Raw genomic sequence first — 22604 nt, forward strand, 5'->3', positions numbered from 1 at the left:
TCACAGGCACTCTATATGAATGCATGCACTTGTGCACAAAACCCACACTAACAATTATGCAGAAACAAGAACATAGGCTACAGTAGCACACACACATTCACGTTAGCATTGACAATGGACATAGAGAGCACCGTGTGTGCATGTGCATGTACAGCACACGTACCCCAGCTGTGATGTCACAGTGATGTGTCAGGGGAACCACAGTGTCAGGCGTTATAGACAGATATACGGACACGCTGTGACCGCTCACATACTAAACTGCGACTTACTGAGCAGCAGGGACGTGCTGGGCCCCTGATTCAGCCAGGGAAAAAGAGTTGGAGAGGCCCTCATTGCGCGCTATAGAGCTGCTGCTACTCAAAGATTTGTCATTTCAGATCATGATCATCAGATCATCAGATCTGAAGCACTTCTATCCATTTATACGTTGGCTATTATTCAAAAATAGCAGATGTACAAGCTCACAGCGTGTCACTTCGTGCCGAACTGTGAGCTTGTATATCTGCTACTTTATTTTTTTTTCCTTCCTGTTTTCTGGGCGTCCCTGGCACTACACATTTTTCAGATGGGGGTCTGCGGCCAAACACTGTACAATGTGGGGGTCCTTGACATGAAAAAGTAACAGTTTTGGACATACAAGGTTTCCACCTGACAGCAGTGATGTTCAGCAGATAGTGTTCCTCTGAGGCCAAGGGCTTTCACACTCTTTATGGCAAGGACCCCCAGAATTATATGGATTTGGTTGAGGACCACCATCTCAAAGTGTTTTGTGCCAGGGACCACCAGATGCAAAGACCTTTGTTAATAATGTTTATTTTATTTTATATATAGACTATATATATAAAAAATAGCATATCTTGTAGATCTGCTATTTTTGAATATCCAAAGCATAAAATATGGTTAAAGTGGTTAAAATGTTTGCGATGCTATATTAGCCAATTATACTGGGGACCCCCTCATTTTCATGTGGGGATACTAATTTTATCCAATCAAAATAGAGAACAGATTTAACAGGTGAAATTGAAAGTGATGACACCTATAATAGACATGAGCAGACCAAACTGGAAGTGGAACAGTATAAAATGTAGAGGGAGGTCAGTTCCTTTAGAAAGTGAAGTATCCCTTTAAGCCACAGATCCAGCATGTTGCTAAGCCTTAGGCCTAGCCTAGGTCATACATTGCCCCTTCATGCCCTGAATGAATACTCTTTTATATTATTGACCTAAATAATGATGATACCACACATCTGTCGTGCTCTCATAGGAGAATATGACTTGTATTAGTCTATGCCTAAAATATATGATGAGACCAAGACGTTTAATATGAAGCTAGAGCTGTTCTGTTCTGGTTTGATTGACTGTAACTATTAACTCAATGTTATATTGCCCTCTAGCGGTACCAAAACGCAATAACAGGCCACATGATCACAGAGCCGTCTTCCAAGGCTGGTGTGATCATTCACACTGGATCTGACCAGCAGGGCCAAACAGTGGTGATAGAAAATATATTTCTGTTTACTAAAGCATTGAAGAAATCGGGAGACCCTGTTATTTAACAAACCCCCTATAATGCTGATTAATATCAGAACATACTGTATAGTGCTTTAACCTTCTAACCAAATACGGTAGCACTTTACAATAATGACCTGTTATAAATCATTTATAAACATTTATAAATCATTTATAAACAGTTTATAGATAAGTAATAAACATGAACAAACTGTTTATTGACATTTGTAAATGTTTACCTAAACATTTATAACTGTTTTAAACATCATTTACATGTTATTAGTAAGGTATTAGTAAGTAGTAAACTAATCATGAATAAACCATTTATCTACATTTGTAAATGCTTACTAAATCATGTATAACCAATGGTAAAATTCACATAATGTGTAGGTAGGAATGCATTTACAAATGTCTGTTAAGGTGACCTCCATGTGTTGTTCATGTTTAATATACGCTTTGTAGATGTTATCAAGAGCCCTAATGTAAAGTGAAGACTATTCATTGCGACCGTGATGTCGCAAGTTACTATAAAAACCTCCACCGGATGTCCGTCTGTCACGTCACGCCACGCCACGCCACTCTTTTGGCCCTACTCTTATCTCTGGCACCGTTGCCCCTATCCATGCCAAACTTTGAACACACTCCTTGGCTGCCAAACCACAACCTCCGCCCCTGATTTCTCACATGCCCCTCTTCTAGCGCCACCATGAGGTTGCTTATCTCCCAATTAGGGAGTCTTACGGGTTATTTTCATCTGTCTGTTAATGTGGCCTCCTTGTTTGTTCATGGTTATGCTTTGTAAAACATTCCTTAAATATCTTTTTTTGTTATCAAATATTTTTATTTTCCATAATCAAAAGAAAAATGCAATTAACAGACAAACTTTCCTTAAATATCTATAAATCATTAGTAGATGTTATCAAGAGCCCTAATGTAAAGTGAAGATTCATTATTTACAACTGTCTGTTAATGTGGCCTCCATGTTTGTTCATGTTTAGCAGTTTGGAAAGTTTGGCATGGATAGGGGAAACGGTGCCGGAGATAAGAGTAGGGCCAAAAGTGTGACGTGGCGTGATGTGATGTGACGTGACGTGACGGACAGACTGACGGAGGGACTAACAGACAGCCGGGGGAGGTTTTCATTGTAACTTGCAACCTGATGGTCGCAATGAATAGTCTTCACTTTACATTAGGGCTCTTGATAACATCTACAAAGCGTATATTAAACATGAACAAACATGGAGGTCACCTTAACAGACATTCTTAAAGTAATTCCTACACATTACATGTGATTTTTAGCATTGGTTATAAATGATTTAGTAAACATTTATGAATGTATTATAAATGATTTGTTCATGATTAGTTTACTACTTACTAATACCTTACTAATAACATGTAAATTATGTTTAAAACAGTTATAAATGTTTAGGTAAACATTAACAAATGTCAATAAACAGTTTGTTCATGTTTATTACTTATCTATAAATGTTTATAAATGATTTATAACAGGTCATTATTGTAAAGTGCTACCCAAAATACTGTAAAATGTGGTTTTGTTTTCACCAAAAAATATCACTCACCCTGCAGTACCTTTACATTTATAATAGTTAAAAAATAATGCTATAGTTATTTTCATAGCTGGCATGTCTAAGAAACGTTCCTTAGCAAAACATAGATCTATAGGCACAGCACCAAGTGACGCCATGAGCTTGTATATCTGCCATTTTGAATAGCCAAATATAAAATGTGCTTAAAGTGGTTAAAATGATTGTGACACTATGTTAACTAATAATTAAAAGGACACCTGGGGGTCCCCAGACCCCACTTTGAGAACCAAATGCTTTCAGTTTTTAAATCAACAGACATAATCAGCACAAACTCTGCAATTAATTCTAGACGAAGGATATTGATTATATAATATTAAAAAAATATGAATAACAAACAGATGCGCTTTTCAAAGAGAATGAAAGTTGGAAGTTTATTGCCATAAAAGTTGATAACAATGTACATCTTTAGCAGTCATGATATTCTTGTCCAACTCAACTATACAAATATAGACAATAATTACTCATGAAATTTTCTACTGTCCTTCACAAAAATACGTCCAAAACCAAGACTCACACATGAATGAAGAAAATCAGAGCATCTTTCTATAGAACATCATGTAGTTTATATATGACAGAGTTTAAAAAGCAACAGCATGGCATAATACATGTCTTATTGACTCTATGCATGCTTGATTCTTATGTGAACATGTGAAACAAACAGCAAACATCACATAGTTGTAGCTCTGAACAACATATCAACCATCATTTACAAGCTCTATACCGTCTGGCTCATATAGTCTGGCTCCAGCCCAGGGGCGTCACAAGGGGGGGAGTGGGACTGAGTTACCAGGGCCCAAGGTGGAGGGGCCTTCATTATCTTATACTTTAGCTCTTGAAAAATAGCAGATCTACAAGCTCACAGTGCGGCTGCGAGCTTGTAGATCTGCTATTTTTTGAAACGTCGTGAAAATGTGTGCAAGTCTTTGAATATATGCATTTTTAAGGGAACATTTGTAACTCTAATTTTGCTTCTGGGGGGTCCCTGGAACAAAATATTTTGACATGGGGGTCCGTGACCAATCATTTTGGGGGTCCTTCAAAAGTTTGAGAACCACTGACAGAAACATAGGTTTTTAAAAAAAAAAAATACTCAAAGAGCTTATCTGCTATTTTTCAATATTTAAAGCATTAAATAATGCATAATAATGCGTTCCCAATCTAAATGGGTTAAACCCCCTATGAAGAACATTCATGGGGGGCCCAAGGTGGAGGAGCCTGTAATTATTTTATACTTCAGCTATTGAAAAATAGCAGATATACAAGCTCACAGCGCGGTACCGAGTGCCGCGCTGCGAGCTTGTAGATATGCTATTTTTTGAAACATTGTGAAAAGGTGTGCAAATCTTTGAATATATGTATTTTTTAAGCGAACATTTGTAACTCAAATTTTGCTTCTGGGGGGTCCCTGGAACTAAATATTTTGAGATGGGGGTCCGTGGCCAAATAAATACATATCATCTTGGGGATCCTTCACATGAAAAAGTTTGAGCACCACTGACATAGAAACGTAGGATTTTTCAAAAAACCTTAGAAGGATTTGAAATATTCAAATACTTGCACAAATTTTCATGATTAAAAAAAAAATAGCAGATCAACAAACTCGCAGCGCGGATCTCGGTGCCGCGCTGTGAGCTTGTATATCTGCTATTTTTCAATAGTTAAAGCACAAAATAATGCGTAATAATGCGTTCACAGTCTAAAGGGGTTAAACGCCATATGAAGAACATTCATGGGGGGCCCGCAGTGAATCCTTGTACCCAGGGCCCAGAATTTTGTGTGACGCCCCTATACGGTAGTTACTTCACAGATACAATTATTACAAAGCATACTGTCAAAGGGTACAAATTAAACCTGCTAGATCTGCTTTTTTTTTTTTTTAAACATTGTGAAAGTGTGCGCAAATCTTTGAATATATGTATTTTTTAAGCAAACATTTGTAACTCAAATTTTGATTCTGGGGGGTCCCTGGATCTAAATATTTTGAGATGGGGGTCCGTGGCCAAATACATATCATTTTGGGGGTCCTTCACATGAAAAAGTTTGAGCACCACTGACACAGAAATGTAGGGTTTTTTAAAAAACCTTAGAAGGATTTGAAATATTCAAATACTTGGACAAATTTTCATGATTTAAAAAAGAATTAGCAGATATACAAACTCGCAGCGCGGAACTCGGTGCCGTGCTGTGAGCTTGTATATCTGTTATTTTTCAATAGTTAAATCACAAAATAATGTGTAATAATGCGTGGGTTAAACCCCCTATGAAGAACATTCATTGGGGGCCTACAAACCAAATTGACCCTAACCTAACTGTTACTAGGGCCCAAGGTGGAGGAGCCTTAATTATTTTATACTTTAGCTATTGAAAAATAGCAGATACACAACCTCAGAGCGCGGCACCGAATGCCGCGCTGCGAGCTTGTAGATCTGCTATTTTTTGAAACGTTGTGAAACTGTGTGCAAATCTTTGAATATGTATTTTTTAAGTGAACATTTGTAACTCAAATTTTGCTTCTGGGGGGTCCCTGGAACTAAATATTTTGAGATGGGGGTCCGTGGCCAAATACGTATCATTTGGGGGGTCCTTCACATGAAAAAGTTTGAGCACCACTGATATACTGTAGAAACGTAGGGTTTAAAAAAAAACGTAGAAGGATTTGAAATATTCAAATACTAGCACAAACTTTCATGGTTAAAAAAAGATAGCAGATCTACAAACTCGCAGCGCGGAACTCTGTGCCGTGCTGTGAGCTTGTATATCTGCTATTTTTCAATAGTTAAAGCACAACATAATGTGTAATAATGCGTGGGTTAAACCCCCTATGAAGAACATTCATGGGGGGCCCACAATGAATCCTTGGTGTGACGCCCCTATATGGTAGTTACTTCACAGATAAAATTATTACAAAAAATACTGTCAGAGGGTGTAAATGAAACCAAATTGAAACAACCGATTTGTAAATGTCAGAGGGTACAAATTAAACTAAATTGACCCTAACCTAACTGATTTACTAGGGCCAAAGGTGGAGGGGCCTGTAATTATTTCATACCTTAGCTATTGAAAAATTGCAGATCTACAAGCTCACAGCGCGGCACCAAATGCTGCGCTGCGAGCTTGTAGATCTGCTATTATTTTAAACATCGTGAAAATGTGTGTAAATCTTTGAATATATGTATTTTTTAAACGAACATTTTTAACTCAAAGTTTGATTCTGGGGGGTCCCTGGAACTAAATATTTTGAGATGGGGGTCCATGGCCAAATAAATACATATCATTTTGGGGGTCCTTCACATGAAAAAGTTTGAGCACCACTGACATAGAAACGTAGGGTTTTTCAAAAAACCTTAGAAGGATTTGAAATATTCAAATACTAGCACAAACTTTCATGGTTAAAAAAAAGATAGCAGATCTACAAACTCGCAGCGCGGAACTCGGTGCCGCGCTGTGAGCTTGTATATCTGCTATTTTTCAATAGTTAAAATACAAAATAACGCGTAGTCTAAATGGGTTAAACGCCCTATGAAGAACATTCATGGGGGGCCCGCAGTGAATCCTTGTACCCTGGGCCCAGAATTTGGTGCGACGCCCCTATATGGTAGATAAACCAAATTGATCCTAACCCATTTGTCAGAGGGTGCAACTTAAACCAAATTGAACCTAACCATTTTGTCAGAGGGTTTTGTAACCCTAACTCCTAACCACCTCATCATCGTTGTCATGGTAACCATAACCTAACCCTCCTCCTCCTCCTGCTGCTGCTCCTCTCTCTGACACAGAGACGCTGAGGAGCCTTTAGAATACAAATAGAACCCAGCATAGAGTGGTTCAGTGAACCTGGACTGGACGGTATGTAGGTGTGTCAGTGAGTCAGACAACACTCTGTAGAAGGACAGAGTGCCGGCAGGACAGTCCAAATACACTCCTACTCTGTTGGAGCCAGAGATACTGACAGGGAGGACAGTGTACTTCTTATTGTGCCACACTGTGTAACTGTTATTACCTCCTTCACAAACCAGACCCCAGGACTTGTTATTCAGTCCAAAGCCACAGACATTACCCTCACCCTGTCTTTTGATTGATCTGTATGACACTGCTATCATAACATATCCACCACTCCACTCCACCTCCCAGTAAGATCGTCCAATCAGACTCTCTCTACACATCACCTGTGACCAGATTGTAAATCTGTCTGGGTGATCAGGATACTTCTGATCCTCACCCACACGTGTCACCTTCCTGTTGCTGTCAGACAGAGAGAGGTTGCTGCATGCCGTGTTTGGATCCAGTGTGAGTTCACACGCACCTGATGAGAGAACGAGATGCAACACACCAACAGTTTACAAACAAATACAACGTAATAATGACGTACAGATGTTATTATTAATAATAAATGAGGCTCCAAGGGAAGACTGTCCTCCACAGGATACAGGAGACACATGACACAAAGCTGACTGTACTGTAATAATTTTGTTTTAAATTAAAATTTTCTCATTTTCCCAACCAATTATTAAAAAATAAATTAAAAAGGTTATTGAGAAAACACGGTCTGCTTACGTATTAGGAGGGTATATGAGTAACCAGAAAAGAAAATGGGTTTCAATGAATCTATCATGGTTAAAATGGAGTTTGAAGTTACAATGGGTGTGTATGTGGAGAGGCCCTGAGCCTGCAACATTTACATCAAATATGTAAATACTGAATATAGTAAATTAAAAACTGTCCAGGGTGTTCATAAAAGCCTGATTAGATGATGAAGTGACCAAACGTTCCCTTTAAGCTGTTCAAAAATAGCCGATCTACAAGCTCACAGAGCGTCACACCGCGACGCTCTGTGAGCTTGTAGATCTGCTATATTTTATTTTGTTTTATTTCTTTCACCCTGAAAATGTAGAACTACCTTCTGTAAATTGTCTACATTTTCCATATGTACATGTCACACCGTATAATCCTCAGTGTTAATTTAACTCTAAAAAGTAGCCTATGAATATTATGCAAACCCATTTTTAACTATGAGAGGGTAAAATGGAACCAAATGGGCCCTAACCCATAACTGAGAGGGTACTCATTTTACCAAATGCACACTAACCCATTTACTTGAGAGTGTGCAAAAGTAACCAAATGATGCAAACCCATTTGTAACTCTAAATGGGTACAAATTGAACCAAATGGACCCTCACCCATTTGTAACTGACAGAGGGTACAATTTGAAGCAAATGGACCCTAATCTTTTTGTAACTGTTAGAGGGTACAAATGGGACCAAAATGATCCTAACCAATTCATGACTCTGAGAGGGTACAAATTTAACCGAATGGACCTTAACCAGTTTGTAACTACCAGAGGGTACAAATTTAGCCGAATGGACCCTAACCAGTTTGTAACCACAAGAGGGTAAAAATTGAACCAAATGGACCCCAAGAGGGTGCAAATGGAACCAAATGGACCAACCCATTTATAAATCTGAGTGGGAAATGTAACAAAATGGACCCGAACAGCTCATCCGCACTGCCCGTGAAGCAAACGGCTCGACGCGACGCGAACAACAAAATCTCAATAAACACATTTGTTTCAATGAGACGTTGTCCACCCCTCCTTTTACGCTCGCAGATTCTCTATTGAGCGAGGTTTTGTGGCGATGTCCATAGAGGTAAATGGCCATGTCCCACCCCCATACACTTTTTATTATTTATTTATTTGATTGGTTCAGACTATGTCACTCGCGCCGCAAGCACCCAGAACGGCTTGTAAATATTGAAGCAGCTGGTCCCTACTGGCCAAAGCTGGAACAGCAGGCGGGGGAAACTACATGCATGAGCATACGAGTTCAATGAGGTCGAGTGACGTTCGTGTCTCGATGTAACACATTTTGGCACATCCAGATCCACATCCAGATTGGCACATCCATTTCAATTCAACTTGCATTGAAATTAATAGCTGGGGGGTGGGGCTATCTGCTCTCTATTATACTCTATGGCTGTAACCCATATTATCAGGGGTGTCACAAGGGGGGGCAGGGGGGGAGTGGGACTGGGTTACTAGGGCCCAAGGTGGAGGGGAACTTAATTATTTTATACTTTAGCTATTGAAAAATAGCAGATATACAAGCTCACAGTGCGGCACCGAGTGCCGCGCTGTGAGCTTGTTGAAAGTCGTAGAAAAATGTGTGTAAATCTTTGAATATATGTGTTTTTTAAGCGAACATTTGTAACTCAAATTTGCTTTTGGGGGTCCTTGAGATAATTTGGTCCAGAATTTGGTGCATATTATTATATGGGTTATAATGTACAAATGGAACACAGCCCATTCATAATTCTGAATCTCCTATTTGTAAGAGGGTACAAATTAAACCAAAATGATCCTAACTCCTAACCACCTTGTCGTTGTCGTCGTTGTAACCCAAACCTAACCTGGAACCAAATGGACCCTAACTCATTCATAACTCTGAATGTTTGCATGTGGATTTGGGGTATTTAATTCACATTAATTAAAACCGATGTTTATGTCATGAGTTCATCCACACACCACACATGAACATAACGCAGTGATAAACACAATTTTCTTCTTAACACATTTTAGTTTTCACCATATAAATCATCAACCTGTATGAATGACACATCACCACATTAATAGTTAGATGAGAAATAAGTGCGTCACATTTTTGTTTTGTTTATTACGTCTCTCCCAGTGTGTAAGGACCTTAAGGGGGTACAAATGCAACCAAATGGACCCTAGCGTTGTGTGGACAGACTGTTGACGCCGCGATTTAGAAATGCTCCCGTCATACAGTCTGGCATAACGAAAAAAGAACGGTGAGTATCCGGTTAAAGCGGAAGTGAAGCCTCCTCCCCACTTCCGTTTCGTTTTTAACATCTAGCACATTTATCCTAATATAAACAAAAATCATTAAGTATATTTAGCTTGCTGCTTAGCAGAAATGACATTTTAAAATATATTTTCATGAACAGAAATGCCAGTTTCCATTACTCGCAGTTTAGGAGCTGTAGTTCCAGACTCTATATAGCATTCGGAGATTATGGAATAGTTGTCTGGCTACGCGAGACTAAATGGACCATATCCCATATGCAGTAGTGGAAAGTAACTTACACAAGCAGTTTTACTCTACAAAACACACATTCACTTAAGCCCGATAGATCAAGGGTTTCCAACCTTTTCAGGTAAACCCCCACAATAATCATATTTGAACTGTAGGGACCCCCCACCCTGATAACTTGGATTTGTAGTAGTTTAGTTTAGTTTGACTCGGTTCCACAGATAAATCTTGTGAAAATAGCTGAACTACAAGCTCACAACGCCTTGCACTGCGAGTTTGGGCCAAGAAGCAAATAATTGAATTTCAAATGTTTGCTTTAAAAAAAATATATATATAATCAAAGATTTGAACACATTTCAGAAATATTAGATCTAAACGAAGTAACGTGCTATGAGCTTGTATATTTGCTTTTTTGAAGAGCCAAAGTATAAAATATGGTTAAAGTAGTTGGATTGTTGTGAAGCTATATTCACTTATCTTGCTGGGGACCCCCTGGTGCCCACCCCTGGGGGTCCCTGGACCAATGTACTATATATTCACAGCTTAAATCTAAAACGACACAGATGCTTATCTCAGTGCTCAGTTCCCCATTATGACCCGGAAAGCCTATAAAACCGAGAAGCATCCGTGTAATCTTTTATTTATTTTTTAATAAAAAATAGAACACTTTCAGATAAATTAGGTCAAGATTTAGAAGGAATTTTTAGACCATGTTTAGACGACAACGGACTGTAGAGAAAATGGCGAGGTCCCGGGACCTCGCGGTTGCGTTGCCACTTTTTATACAGCATTTATAGGAACATGTACCAGGGAATGAAATAATGTAGTTTGCATGACCTGTCCATAGAGGGCGCTAGGTGGCGGTGACGCACTGCCAGAGACAAGTGGTCCGCTCTAGCTTAGTTTTTACTTTCTGTACAAGTGGAAAAAGTACTCACATTCTTTAATTGAGTAAAAGTATCAATAATGCAAAATAGAAATACTCTGTTACAATTAAAAGTCCGGAATTCAAAAGGTATTCAGTAAAAATATGAAAGTATTGGCATCAAAGATGTACTTAAAATATAGGCCTACCAAAAGTAAAAGTACTAAATGTTTGAAAATAGTAGATAGCGATGCGACGTGTTGCGAGTTTGTAGATCGGCTATTTTCAAATTGTATAATTATATCAGTATAAAATTATCAGGTATAAAATAGGTCTAAAGTGGTTACTGTAATGTATTTTTTATAATTATAATTTATACCTGCAAAGTAACTAAACTAAAGTAAAAGTACAATATCAGGATCTGAGATTTAGTGGAGCATGCAGGAGTAAAATTATTGGAGATTGGAAATAAAGTAAAAGAATACCTCAAAACTGTACTTAGGTACAATACTTGAGTAAATGGACTTAGTTACTTTACACCACAGCTCCAGAGCTGAGCCGCAATGACATCACACGTTTTGCTCTGTGTTGTGGTTTTACCGTTCCTGCTGTTCACACAGAGACGTGAGGCAGAGAGTTTTACAGATTTTCACTAAAGAATTTGGATTTACTATCTTCCGTTTTCAACACCCGAAATTGCCGAAAATGACATTCTCGTCTGAACGGAAGGCATATCTTAGCGGCATTCTCGTGGAAACGGCGTAGTATAAGCGGGGCCTTAAACTCTGCCTCTGTTCCAAATGGGTTAATTCACTATATGACATTAACTCATTTGCTGCCATTTTAACATTGTACTGTAAGGCTTTTCTGCCATTTTGTATAATGGATATTTTTTTTTATATTTACATTTTCCCTAAATTCTGTTTTTGCATGACAATGTCATACAGTAATGAAAATGAAAGAAGACAAGCTCTAGTTTCACCCAAAAATATAATTTTGTATTTACGATGTACCATTCTATAGTTATAGCCATTTCAAAACCCTTGTTTTTTGATTTTCCGAGCTTGAAAATCAAATGAAATGGAGTTATTTAGGTTTTTGTGAATGGTCTATTTTCAAGCAGATAAGTCACTTGATATCTGTCTTTATGACCTCAGGCCTTATCAGATGAGTGTAATAAGTGTAATTGTGTATAACTGGAATTGTGTAATAGTGCTGTAATAGGTCACCTCTTGCCCTTAGGGCGTCTTACTTCACACTAAGAGAAATACGCTTTTTATATTGGACTCCGACGGGCCCACGATGGTCTACTCTGCAGTACCTCCTCACACACGCACACGCACACACACGCACACGCACACACACACACACACACACACACACACACACACACACACACACACACACACACATTTGATTGATTGATTGATTGATGACTTTATTAGAAGATTGCATAGGAAAAGGTACAGTTTCATGACGGTACAGTTCACTGGTACAAGGTCTACTAAAAGGACACACACACACACACACACACACACACACACACACACACACACACACACACACACACACACACACACACACACACTATACTGTAGGCTATACACACACACACATGTACATAATAGCAGATCTATATATATATATATATATATATATATATAAATATATATATATTGCTAAGTAGTAAAAGCAGGGGGAATGATACCCCCTCCAACTGTATCTAGACCTATATGTTACCCATTTTCAACTGTTTTTATTTTATTTGTGACACTTGCTTTGGCGAGAACCCAGCAAACAGTTATTTTGTACTTTGCGTTTTCTCATGCCAATAAAGCTCCACCGAATTGAATCGTTTGGGATCACGTTACTCACTGTGCAGTGATCAGGTCATCTGCGCGGTCCAAGTGACTATAATGGAGCGCTCCCTACCTCCGGTTCAGCCAATCACAGGGGGCTCGGGGGGGACAGGAACTTGTACAAGCTTGCTTGCAGCTGATCGAACGTGCTGATCATCACACGCTCATGGGGAACTGCAGTCGCGCGCACGATGGATCGATATTCACTTTCTTTTCAGTCTGCTGCACGCATGTGCACCTCGCATGTTCATGCACATGCGTTGCGTGCGTGATTGCGCTTGCATGCACGTAAGCTGACATGCTGTGTGTGGGGAAGGACAACTTTAGGAATGGAATGGATGAAAACAAAACTTTAGCCGCGATTACTTTTCTTACTCCACTGTTCCCGGTGGGATCCACTTGTTTCGGACAGCTGGAGCAGACACGGAGAAGACAAGGCTAACGCTTGACAACGAGGATGTCTTTTATAAGTTTTACCGACGCGAATGGAGAATGGAGGAGTTTGTGGTCAGCCTCCGGACACGACACAGAGGACATTGGTCGCTTGACCAGGGCACGGGGGGAGTCGGGGACATCTACTCTCTCCCGCGAGCAGTGCCTTATGATCGGATGTGGTCGAGGGGAGCCCCGCTGACTGAGGTGAGGTTTAGATGTGTTATATATTGTGTTTGTGATGGTTTATTTTGGTTGTTGGCTGCAAATCTGGACAATAGTTTGTTGTGGAGACTTATGTATAGGTTATGAAGCTTTGTCTTGTGTAGGCCTATAGCAGATTATGGCTTTTGAAGTGAAAATGTCACGGGATTTTGTTTGATTTATGAAGAACGGTCTCATCGAGCTGAACTGTTATAGGCTAGCCTCCGCTTGGGGGGCTTCTGACATGCTGTCATTCAGATTGACTACTGGCGACACTTGCATAGGGCAAGGGCATTGGTGTTGGAATGGGGGTGTGTGTGAATGGCATGCATGTTGGAGTGAGGGGATGCACGCCTGAAAAAAAAAAAAGAAACTTCTGACGTGCTGCCATTCAGATTGACTTCTGGCGACACTAACATTGTAGGGCAAGGGCATTGGTGTTGGAATGGGGGTGTGTGTGAATGGCATGCATGTTGGAGTGAGCGCCTGGAAAAAAAAAAAAAAAAAAAAAAGACGCTTGGAAAAAAAAGACGCATTCTGTGTGCTGGAGGCTGCAGCGTATGTGCGATATGCCTTCACTGTACCTTCACTGTAGGTTATGGGGAGAATTAGACACTTTTATTGAGATTTATACATTTATTACACTCTTGTTTTCAAACACACTAACTTTGATGTGTGATATTTTGGGTTCCCTATATGATAGAAAGCTCAAACTTTTATCAGGGGCTGGGGAAAAGTGTAATTAAACATTACATTATATAAAAGCAAATCCTCGGGTTCCTCGGGCGTGGCAGGGACGGACAGCGGGATTTTTTCGGGCTCCTCGGCCATCGCAGTAAATGAGTTAACTACTACCTGCTTATGTTAAATGGTGCATTTATATAGCGCGTTTATCCAAAGCGCTTTATGAATTTTAACATAACATACTGTAACTGGACAAGCTTGATTACATCAAACAAAACAGCCCCTTAGAACCACCATAACCATAGACAATGGGTTCTATTTTAATTGTCAGCTCTTATGCCTTAACTTAAAGGCCTGTCCATACTGTCCCCGACCACCAAACTGTTCGTCGGAAACGTCCGGTTCAACAAAAAAATTAGGTCACTTGCACCTTCTGAAAAGCATTACCCCGAATTAGAGTTTGGAAAGCTGCACGTTGGAAAGTCAGAACTCTCCGACGAAAGGTTTGGTGGTCGGAGACAGTATGGACAGGCCTTTAAGTTAAGGCATACAGTGAGAGCTATCAAAATACAGCCCTACTCTTATATCCGCCTATGCTTATCATAGGCATGGCGATTCATCATACACAGCCTGGATATCAGTCAGGACTGGATCACGTTTTATTCACTACAGCATCACAATGATGTTAAAAAGAAAATGCACTTTGTAATTTGTATTTTTGAATATTTAGTATTTTTAAAAGCAAATGTAGGCCTACCACTATTCAGTGCACCACTACTGATCCAAGAGTGTAGAAATGGAACCAAACCCATTTTTAACTGAGGATTTTACTGTGAAGCTGTGTTTCTCCCTCAAGCCTACTTTAGCCTACTTTGTTGTATGATGGCACAATGTGTTGTAAGCTTTTTATTTTTATATTTTTAGCTTTATAATATTTTATATAGGCCTATATTTTTTTGCTGCATGCACATTAGCTCATAACATTTAATATTTAGATATCAACATTTTGTATTGAATGTAGGCAGTTAGTTTTCAGTAATTGAGTATTGAATATGTTCAATGAATGATGGTCGAACAAGATACAATACAGCACCAGTTTACAAAGTATAAATAATACTATATCATATCTTATCGTACATCCTACAATTCCTACTATCCTACCATTAATTGAAACCTCTGACAGGATGCGATAGCTGGATGTTGTGCTGTTTTGATTTAATGAATAAATCAATATACACACTTACTTGGTGCACGACACTTCTTTAAACCTCGTTTCAGCAAGCACACTCCACCATGGTCAACACTGGGGGTGAGAGAGAGACAAAGTCAGGCCTGACTTTGTCTAATACATAACAATTTCACACAATTAAACATTAAACAATTTTCAACTTTTCAACATCACAGTGTTAGCGTACTGTAAACTGAATAGAGCACATTGACACTGAGTGGCATCAAGTGCCTCCATACCTAAGAGTCTCAAGGCTGCAGTGAGGATCATTCTGTCTAGCAGACAGCAGCGCCACTCCTCTGTCTCCTGGATGATTTTTGCTGAAGTTCAACGCTTTCAAACGGGAGGGGTTGGAGAGCAGAGCCGAGTCCAGTGAAGAACAGCCTATATCTGTGACCAGACAGCCTGACAAACTACACACACAAGAATACACACACACACACACACACACACACACACACACACACACACACACACACACACACACACACACACACACACACACACACACACACACACACACAGAGAGTAGTGCAGTAGTTAAATGCCTGTTGACTTGTTCTACCTGTCAGTAAGGTCATGCTGTGTGACCTTTCACTGTGAGGTGTGAGAAAAGCACACACACACACAAACACACACACAAACACGCACGCACGCACGCACGCACGCACGCATACAGTACATGTACATGTACATGCACTCATATCCATATTGTGTGTATTGCAGTGTGTTGTGTATTGTGCAGATTTTGCCCGGCAGTCTAATTCTCCCAACATTCAATCTCAGCACAAATATGTGAGCATAAAATATGATCACATGATACTTACTGACCTGAGAGTTTCCAGTATACAGTCTTTACTCGCCAATCCAGCAGAGAGCAGATCTACGCCACTATCCTGTAGATCGTTGTTACTGAGGTCAATTTCTCTCAAACTGAAGCTGGAGCTGAGAACTGACGATAACTCCTTACAACATCTCTTTGAAAGGTTACAGCCACTCAGCCTGGAGAAAAAAATATATAATTGTATTTTATGTTCTATTAAAATAAAATAACAATCTTGAATCTGACCAGTCAATATCAGTACACGCGCGTGCACCCGCACCCGCACCCACACCCACACACACTCACACACACACACACACACACACACACACACACACACACACACACACACACACACACACACACACACACCTCAGCACAAACATCTGTGTGATCATAAAATATGATCATGTGATATTGAAACTAACTAGTTATTATCAGTGCACCTTACTGACCTGAGAGTTTCCACTATACAGTCTTTACTCGCCAATCCAGCAGAGAGCAGATCTACGCCACTATCCTGTAGATCGTTGTTACTGAGGTCAATTTCTCTCAAACTGAAGCTGGAGCTGAGAACTGACGATAACTCCTTACAACATCTCTCTGAAAGGTTACAGCCACTCAGCCTGGAGGAAAAAAAATATATAATTGTATTTTATGTTCTATTAAAATAAAATAACAATCTTGAATCTGACCAGTCAATATCAGTACACGTGCGCGTACCCGCACCCGCACCCACACCCACACCCACACCCACACCCACACCCACTCACACACACACACACACACACACACACACACACACACACACACACACACACACACACACACACACCTCAGCACAAACATCTGTGTGATCATAAAATATGATCATGTGATATTGAAACTAACTAGTTATTATCAGTGCACCTTACTGACCTGAGAGTTTCCAGTATACAGTCTTTACTCGCCAATCCAGCAGAGAGCAGATGCACGCCACTATCCTGTAGATCGTTGTTACTGAGGTCAATTTCTCTCAAACTGAAGCTGGAGCTGAGAACTGACGATAACTCCTTACAACATCTCTCTGAAAGGTTACAGCCACTCAGCCTGTAGAAAAAAAGAACAGAAAAAAATATTATTGTATTTTAACAACATAATCTTGAATCTAACCACTCATTATCAATGCACTTACAGGGCTCTCTTGGAGGCTTTGACCACTGGCAACAGCCTCAGAAGACACTCCTCTGAAGCAGAGTATTTCTTCAGGTCAAACACGTCCAGTTCCTTTTCTGATGACAGTAAGATGAAGACTAGAGCTGACCAATGAGCAGGAGAGAGCTTGTCTGTGGAGAGACTTCCTGAACTCATGGACTGTTGGATCTCCTCCTCTAGAGAATGGTCATTCAGCTCGTTTAGACAGTGGAATAGATTGATGCTCTTCTCTTGAGAGGGATTCTTCCTGATCTTCTTCTTGATGTACTCAATGGTCTTCTTATTGGCCATGGACCTATTTCCTGTCTTCACATCAAGCAGTCGTCGTAAGAGAGTCTGATTGGACTCCAATGAGAGGCCCAGCAGAAAACGCAGGAACAAATCCAGGTGTCCATTGGGACTCCCTACGGCCTTGTCTACAGCACACTGGTAGAATTGAAATTCCTTGTCTCTGAATGGCTTTGTCAACATGGAGATTGCTGTTGGTTCTGTCACTACGTTGTCACCTTTGTTGATGAATGACACATAGGCATAAAGAGCAGCCAGAAACTCTTGAACACTCAGATGGACAAAGCAAAACATCTGGTCCTCGTATAGCCCATACTCCTCTTTCACGATCTGTGTGAAAACCCCTGAGCACACAGCGGCATCTCTGATATCAATGCCATACTTTTTCAGGTCTTCTTCTGTAAAGATCAGGTTGCCATTTTCCAGCTGGTCAAAGGCCATTTTCCCCAGAGACAGAATGATATCGCTGTTCTGGTTGCTGTTGGTATACTTTTCATCTTTTTTTTTGGATTGATCCACTGTGAAGTGGATGAACATCGCAGCCAGGGTGTTAGGTATTGCTCCTTTCTCAAACTGTTCTCCTTTTCTTAACGCATTCTCCAAAACGTTAGCAATGATAGAGCAAAAGACTGGGATGTGGCACAAGATGTGAAGGCTTGGTGATTTCTTGATTTGTGAGAAGATTGTTTTGGCCACATCCTTATCACTGAATCTCTTCATGAAATACTCTTCTTTTTGAGCATCAGAGAAGCCTTTGACCTCTGTCATCCTGTCAACATGATCAATTATCTTCTGATCGGCTGCTGCAGGTCGAGTGGTTATCCAGATTTGAGCAGAGGGTAGCAGGTCCCCCTTGATGAGGTTTGTCATTAACACGTCCAAGGAGGCTGGCTTTGTGACATCGGTCAAGATCTCATTGTCCGTGAAGTTTAAAGGAATCCGACTTTCATCCAACCCATCAAGGGTGATCATAACTCCGGACCCGTCGGGGCCACAGATTTCTTCCATCCTGGTTTCACCAAAGTACTGATGAAGAAGCTCCATCAAGCTGAAAACCTTGTCCTTCTTCCTATTCAGCTCTCGGAAAGTGAATGGAAACATGAATTGGATATTCTGGTCGGCTTTGTCTTCTGCCCAGTCCAGAGCACGCTTATTTGCTAAGACTGTTTTACCAATGCCAGCCACTCCTTTCGTCATCACTGTTCTGATTGGGCCCTTTTCTCCAGGTAATGTTTTGAACATGTGCTCAAAGCTGATGATCTTTTCTGGTTCTGCTGGTTGCATGGATGCTGGTGCAATCTGTCTGACCTCATGTTCTTTATTGACCTCACCACACCCACCCTTTGTGATGTAGATGTCTGAGAAAATGTCATTCAGAAATGTTCTTTTCCCTTGTTTTGTAGACAAAACCTGGAATTTCTTCCTCAGTTTAGTCTTGAATCGCTGTTGATACACAGCAGCAGGAGTTTCTAAAGGACAAAAGAGCAAAATACATCATTGAGGGCATGTTATGGTAATTATGGAACACAAATGAGAAGGGTTGGTGATTCTCAAGTTAACCACTTAACAGTTTGCCAGCCGAGATAGAATGGTTGTTGGTAGATTAGCCGTGAAATTTCTATTATTGTATTGTGATCTGAGACATAATATTATGTTTATAAACATGAGCCCGCCACCACTCCGTCTTGGACCGCACCGTTGTTTTTTTTTTTTTTTTTTTTTTTTCAGGTCATTTCACCGTGATTATCTGGATCTCCGTTGGGATAGAGTGGTAGTTTTGGCCGAGCATCGATCTCCCTGTGCGTTTCGTGTGCGCGATCCGTGCGCATAATAATCCATGCATATAATCCAAGAATGACTGAACAGTCGATGTGACCATTTTGGCTAGCTTAGCCCTTAGCACTCCAGCTATGCTAATGTTATCCTCCAGACAGTAAACGGACGGTGTCAAGGAAGCATGAAGAAGGAAAGGCGATGACGTCACCTCTGCTTCATGTCAGAGCAGCCATGAGCTATCGATGGACGAGCGGTGACTAGGGAAGGTTAGACGATCGCCAATTTTCGGATAAAAATCATTTATTTCGGTTTTAATGACCTAGTCCGGAAAAAGACGGCGCGGCTGAGACTCCTTGCTCAGATGTCCGGTATATTCCGGTTTTAATATTAAGGGGCTCCCCGTCGCTTGGAAAGGGTTAAACTCTATAGTTGAACATATTCACATGGCCTTGCAATGTAGTTGACCTGATTCCAGAGGGCTAAACTAAATATAGCTTTGGTGAAAAAAGATAGAAACTCACAACCCAACACGGCAGTGATGCTGTGCGGCGTGAGCTTCTGGATTGGTTATTTTCGCTGAATGTTCATCTCATAAGGCTAGTGCTAGACATATCAGAACTGATCAAATTTAGATTGCTTTCACCCCCCATCATCAATAAGACTATAGGATAATATCCCTAAGCAATAACAAGTGACAATCTACTATACTCCCAGTGTTTATTGTAGAGTTTTTCAAATGTTATCATGTGTTGCCATCACTTTGTGATATTGTGATGATAATGCTGTAAATTAAGACTCTCTTACTGCTCTCGGCAGGCTTATTAGCTGAGACTTCGGATGGCTGTGCAGATCCTGCATATGGAGAAGACGATAATGATAATGAAACTCAGTGAGTGGACATGACAATCATGACATGGGACTTTCTTCATTATGGCATTATGCCATTATGACATTCATATCTTTACAGTAGAAAATATCACAATAGCGTACATTGTTCCTCTTGTGGAGCAGACATTAAAATATGTACCTCTGTCTCCGTCTGATGTGGAGCTGACATTGATGTTGATGTTGACAGAACCACCAATGTGACCAGAGATGTTAGGAGACATCGCTATGCCTCCACTCTGGGCGTTGACTTGAGTTGGAGGAACTGCAGGTAACACTGAAGGACCTGCACAAACTTTCAGAGACATCAAGTAAATGCAATAACGTCAGTTAACACAAATTAATGCACTCATTCATATGAATTCATGTAACTTATGTAGCTATACAGCATTTTTGAATAAATCATTTAACTGTTCCTGAAAGAAAAGCAAACGCTTTCTTATAATAATGTGTCACAGTAGTGTCACTAGGATTTTTCTTTTACATAACATAGCGTCATTTGCCCTCCTAGCCCTCAAACTGTGGAATAAACTCCCTGTCACACTTAGAACTACAGACTCACTCCCTAGCTTCCGCCGTGGACTGAAGAATCACCTCTTCAGACTCCACCTAAACCCATAGCTGTAACACTCCCCCTTCCCTCAATGACCATACATGAAGATAGCATTTTTAGGTTTTAGAAAACTATTTTACTGATTAGGTGTATGGTCTACCTATGTTATTGTTTTTTTTTCTAGATTGATATTCCTATACCTTGTTATATTGTTGTTGATGTACTGACATATTATCTTGCTTATTATATTGATGTACCTGCTTATTGTAAGTCACTTTGGATTAATAGCATCTGCTAAATGCCTAAATTGTAATATATATATATATATTCTTTGTTTCTTTGTTTCTTTGTTTCTTTCTTTGTTTCTTTGTTTCTTTCTTTCTTTCTTTCTTTCTTTCTTTCTTTCTTTCTTTCTTTCCTTCTGCCATTGTTACCTGGACAGTCTTCATCTGACTTTTCAGGAAGTCTAAGTTGCTCCATTGTGTTCAAGATCTCCACTGAGGACAGCACCACTGGTCACGTGTCTTCACTCTAACCCATTGATAGATTTTTACATTTACTTCATTTATCTCTTAAACATAATATAAAAGGAAAATAAAAACAGGATAAAAAGCCATAAACAGTCACTCACTGTAGGTCAGGTGGTGTAGTTTTACAATATATCCACTAGATGGTGAACATTGTCTACATTGAATGAGAAAGGTACAAATAGTGAAAGATCAAACAAAGTTATTTTAACATAGAAATGTGGATTGTGGTTGAAGGGGGTTGTGTGACATGGTGCCTCTTTGGTCCTGAAGCACTTCATATTTACATTTCAAGCTTGTTCAAAACATCTTCAAATGGTATAGTGTGTGTGAGACTCTTCACTTAATATTTCAGGCCTGGGAGGAGGATTTCCTCTGAGACACATCTGTAGACAAAATTTATACTATATTACCAGTAAGACTCCCTAATCGGGAGATAAGCAACCGTCAGGTCGCAGCGTGATTTTAGGGCAAAATGTGTAGGAGCAGTGTCCAAAAATGTGGTTGAAAAAAATCGGCCTGATGGTGGCGCTGAGTGTAGACCTAGTGTGTACCGATTTGTGTGATTTTAGGGCAAAATCTGTAGGAGCAGTGTCCAAAAATGTGTTTTAAAAAGTCGGCCTGAAGGTGGCGCTATATGGGACAGATGACATGAGTGTAGACATACTGTGTACCGATTTGAGTGATTTTAGGGCAAAAATTGTAGGAGCAGTGTCCAAAAATGTGTTTTGCAAGAATCCGCCACATGGTGGCGCTAGAAGAGGGCCATGTGAGAAATGAGGGGTGGGGTCTCCGCGCCGCCGAGGCGGACGAATAGGTACCGGCCCCGGCTCTCCCGGTCGCTCCTAGCCCGAGTTACGGCATTTTATGTGCGCTGCAGTGGCAGGGGGTCCTCCACTGGGGGCGCCACCACTTTTGCATCCGTTCTGGAGCACCAGGAGTCGGTGGTCCCCGGGAATTCCCCGTGAGCAACCCCGTTGGGGTGGTCATTTGGTCATTTTTGCACATTTGGTCATTTTTTACATCTGGGGGTCCCCCAGGGACCTGAGGGTCCCTGGAGCTCCGGGGGTCCTTGGAGGTTGTAGTTTGGCAGGCAAGGAGTGTGTGTGCAAAATCTGGCAT

At 40.4% G+C, this 22604-nt stretch overlaps 1 protein-coding gene across 1 annotated transcript; it reads right to left on the reverse strand.

The window, feature by feature from the left end:
* Positions 1–6846: 6846 nt before the first annotated feature.
* LOC308280849 (protein NLRC3-like) lies at positions 6847–20626 on the reverse strand (the record flags this gene model as incomplete). Its single annotated transcript, XM_080755167.1, has 5 exons — positions 6847–7418; positions 11630–11637; positions 17178–17348; positions 17434–19210; positions 20545–20626. 5 exons carry the CDS (start codon positions 20624–20626, stop codon positions 6847–6849), a joined length of 2610 nt encoding a protein of 869 aa, XP_080611293.1.
* Positions 20627–22604: the final 1978 nt, after the last annotated feature.

This window comes from Nannobrachium achirus (assembly GCF_963921795.1).
Source record: "Nannobrachium achirus genome assembly, contig: SCAFFOLD_310, whole genome shotgun sequence".
NCBI classification, from domain to species: domain Eukaryota; kingdom Metazoa; phylum Chordata; class Actinopteri; order Myctophiformes; family Myctophidae; genus Nannobrachium; species Nannobrachium achirus.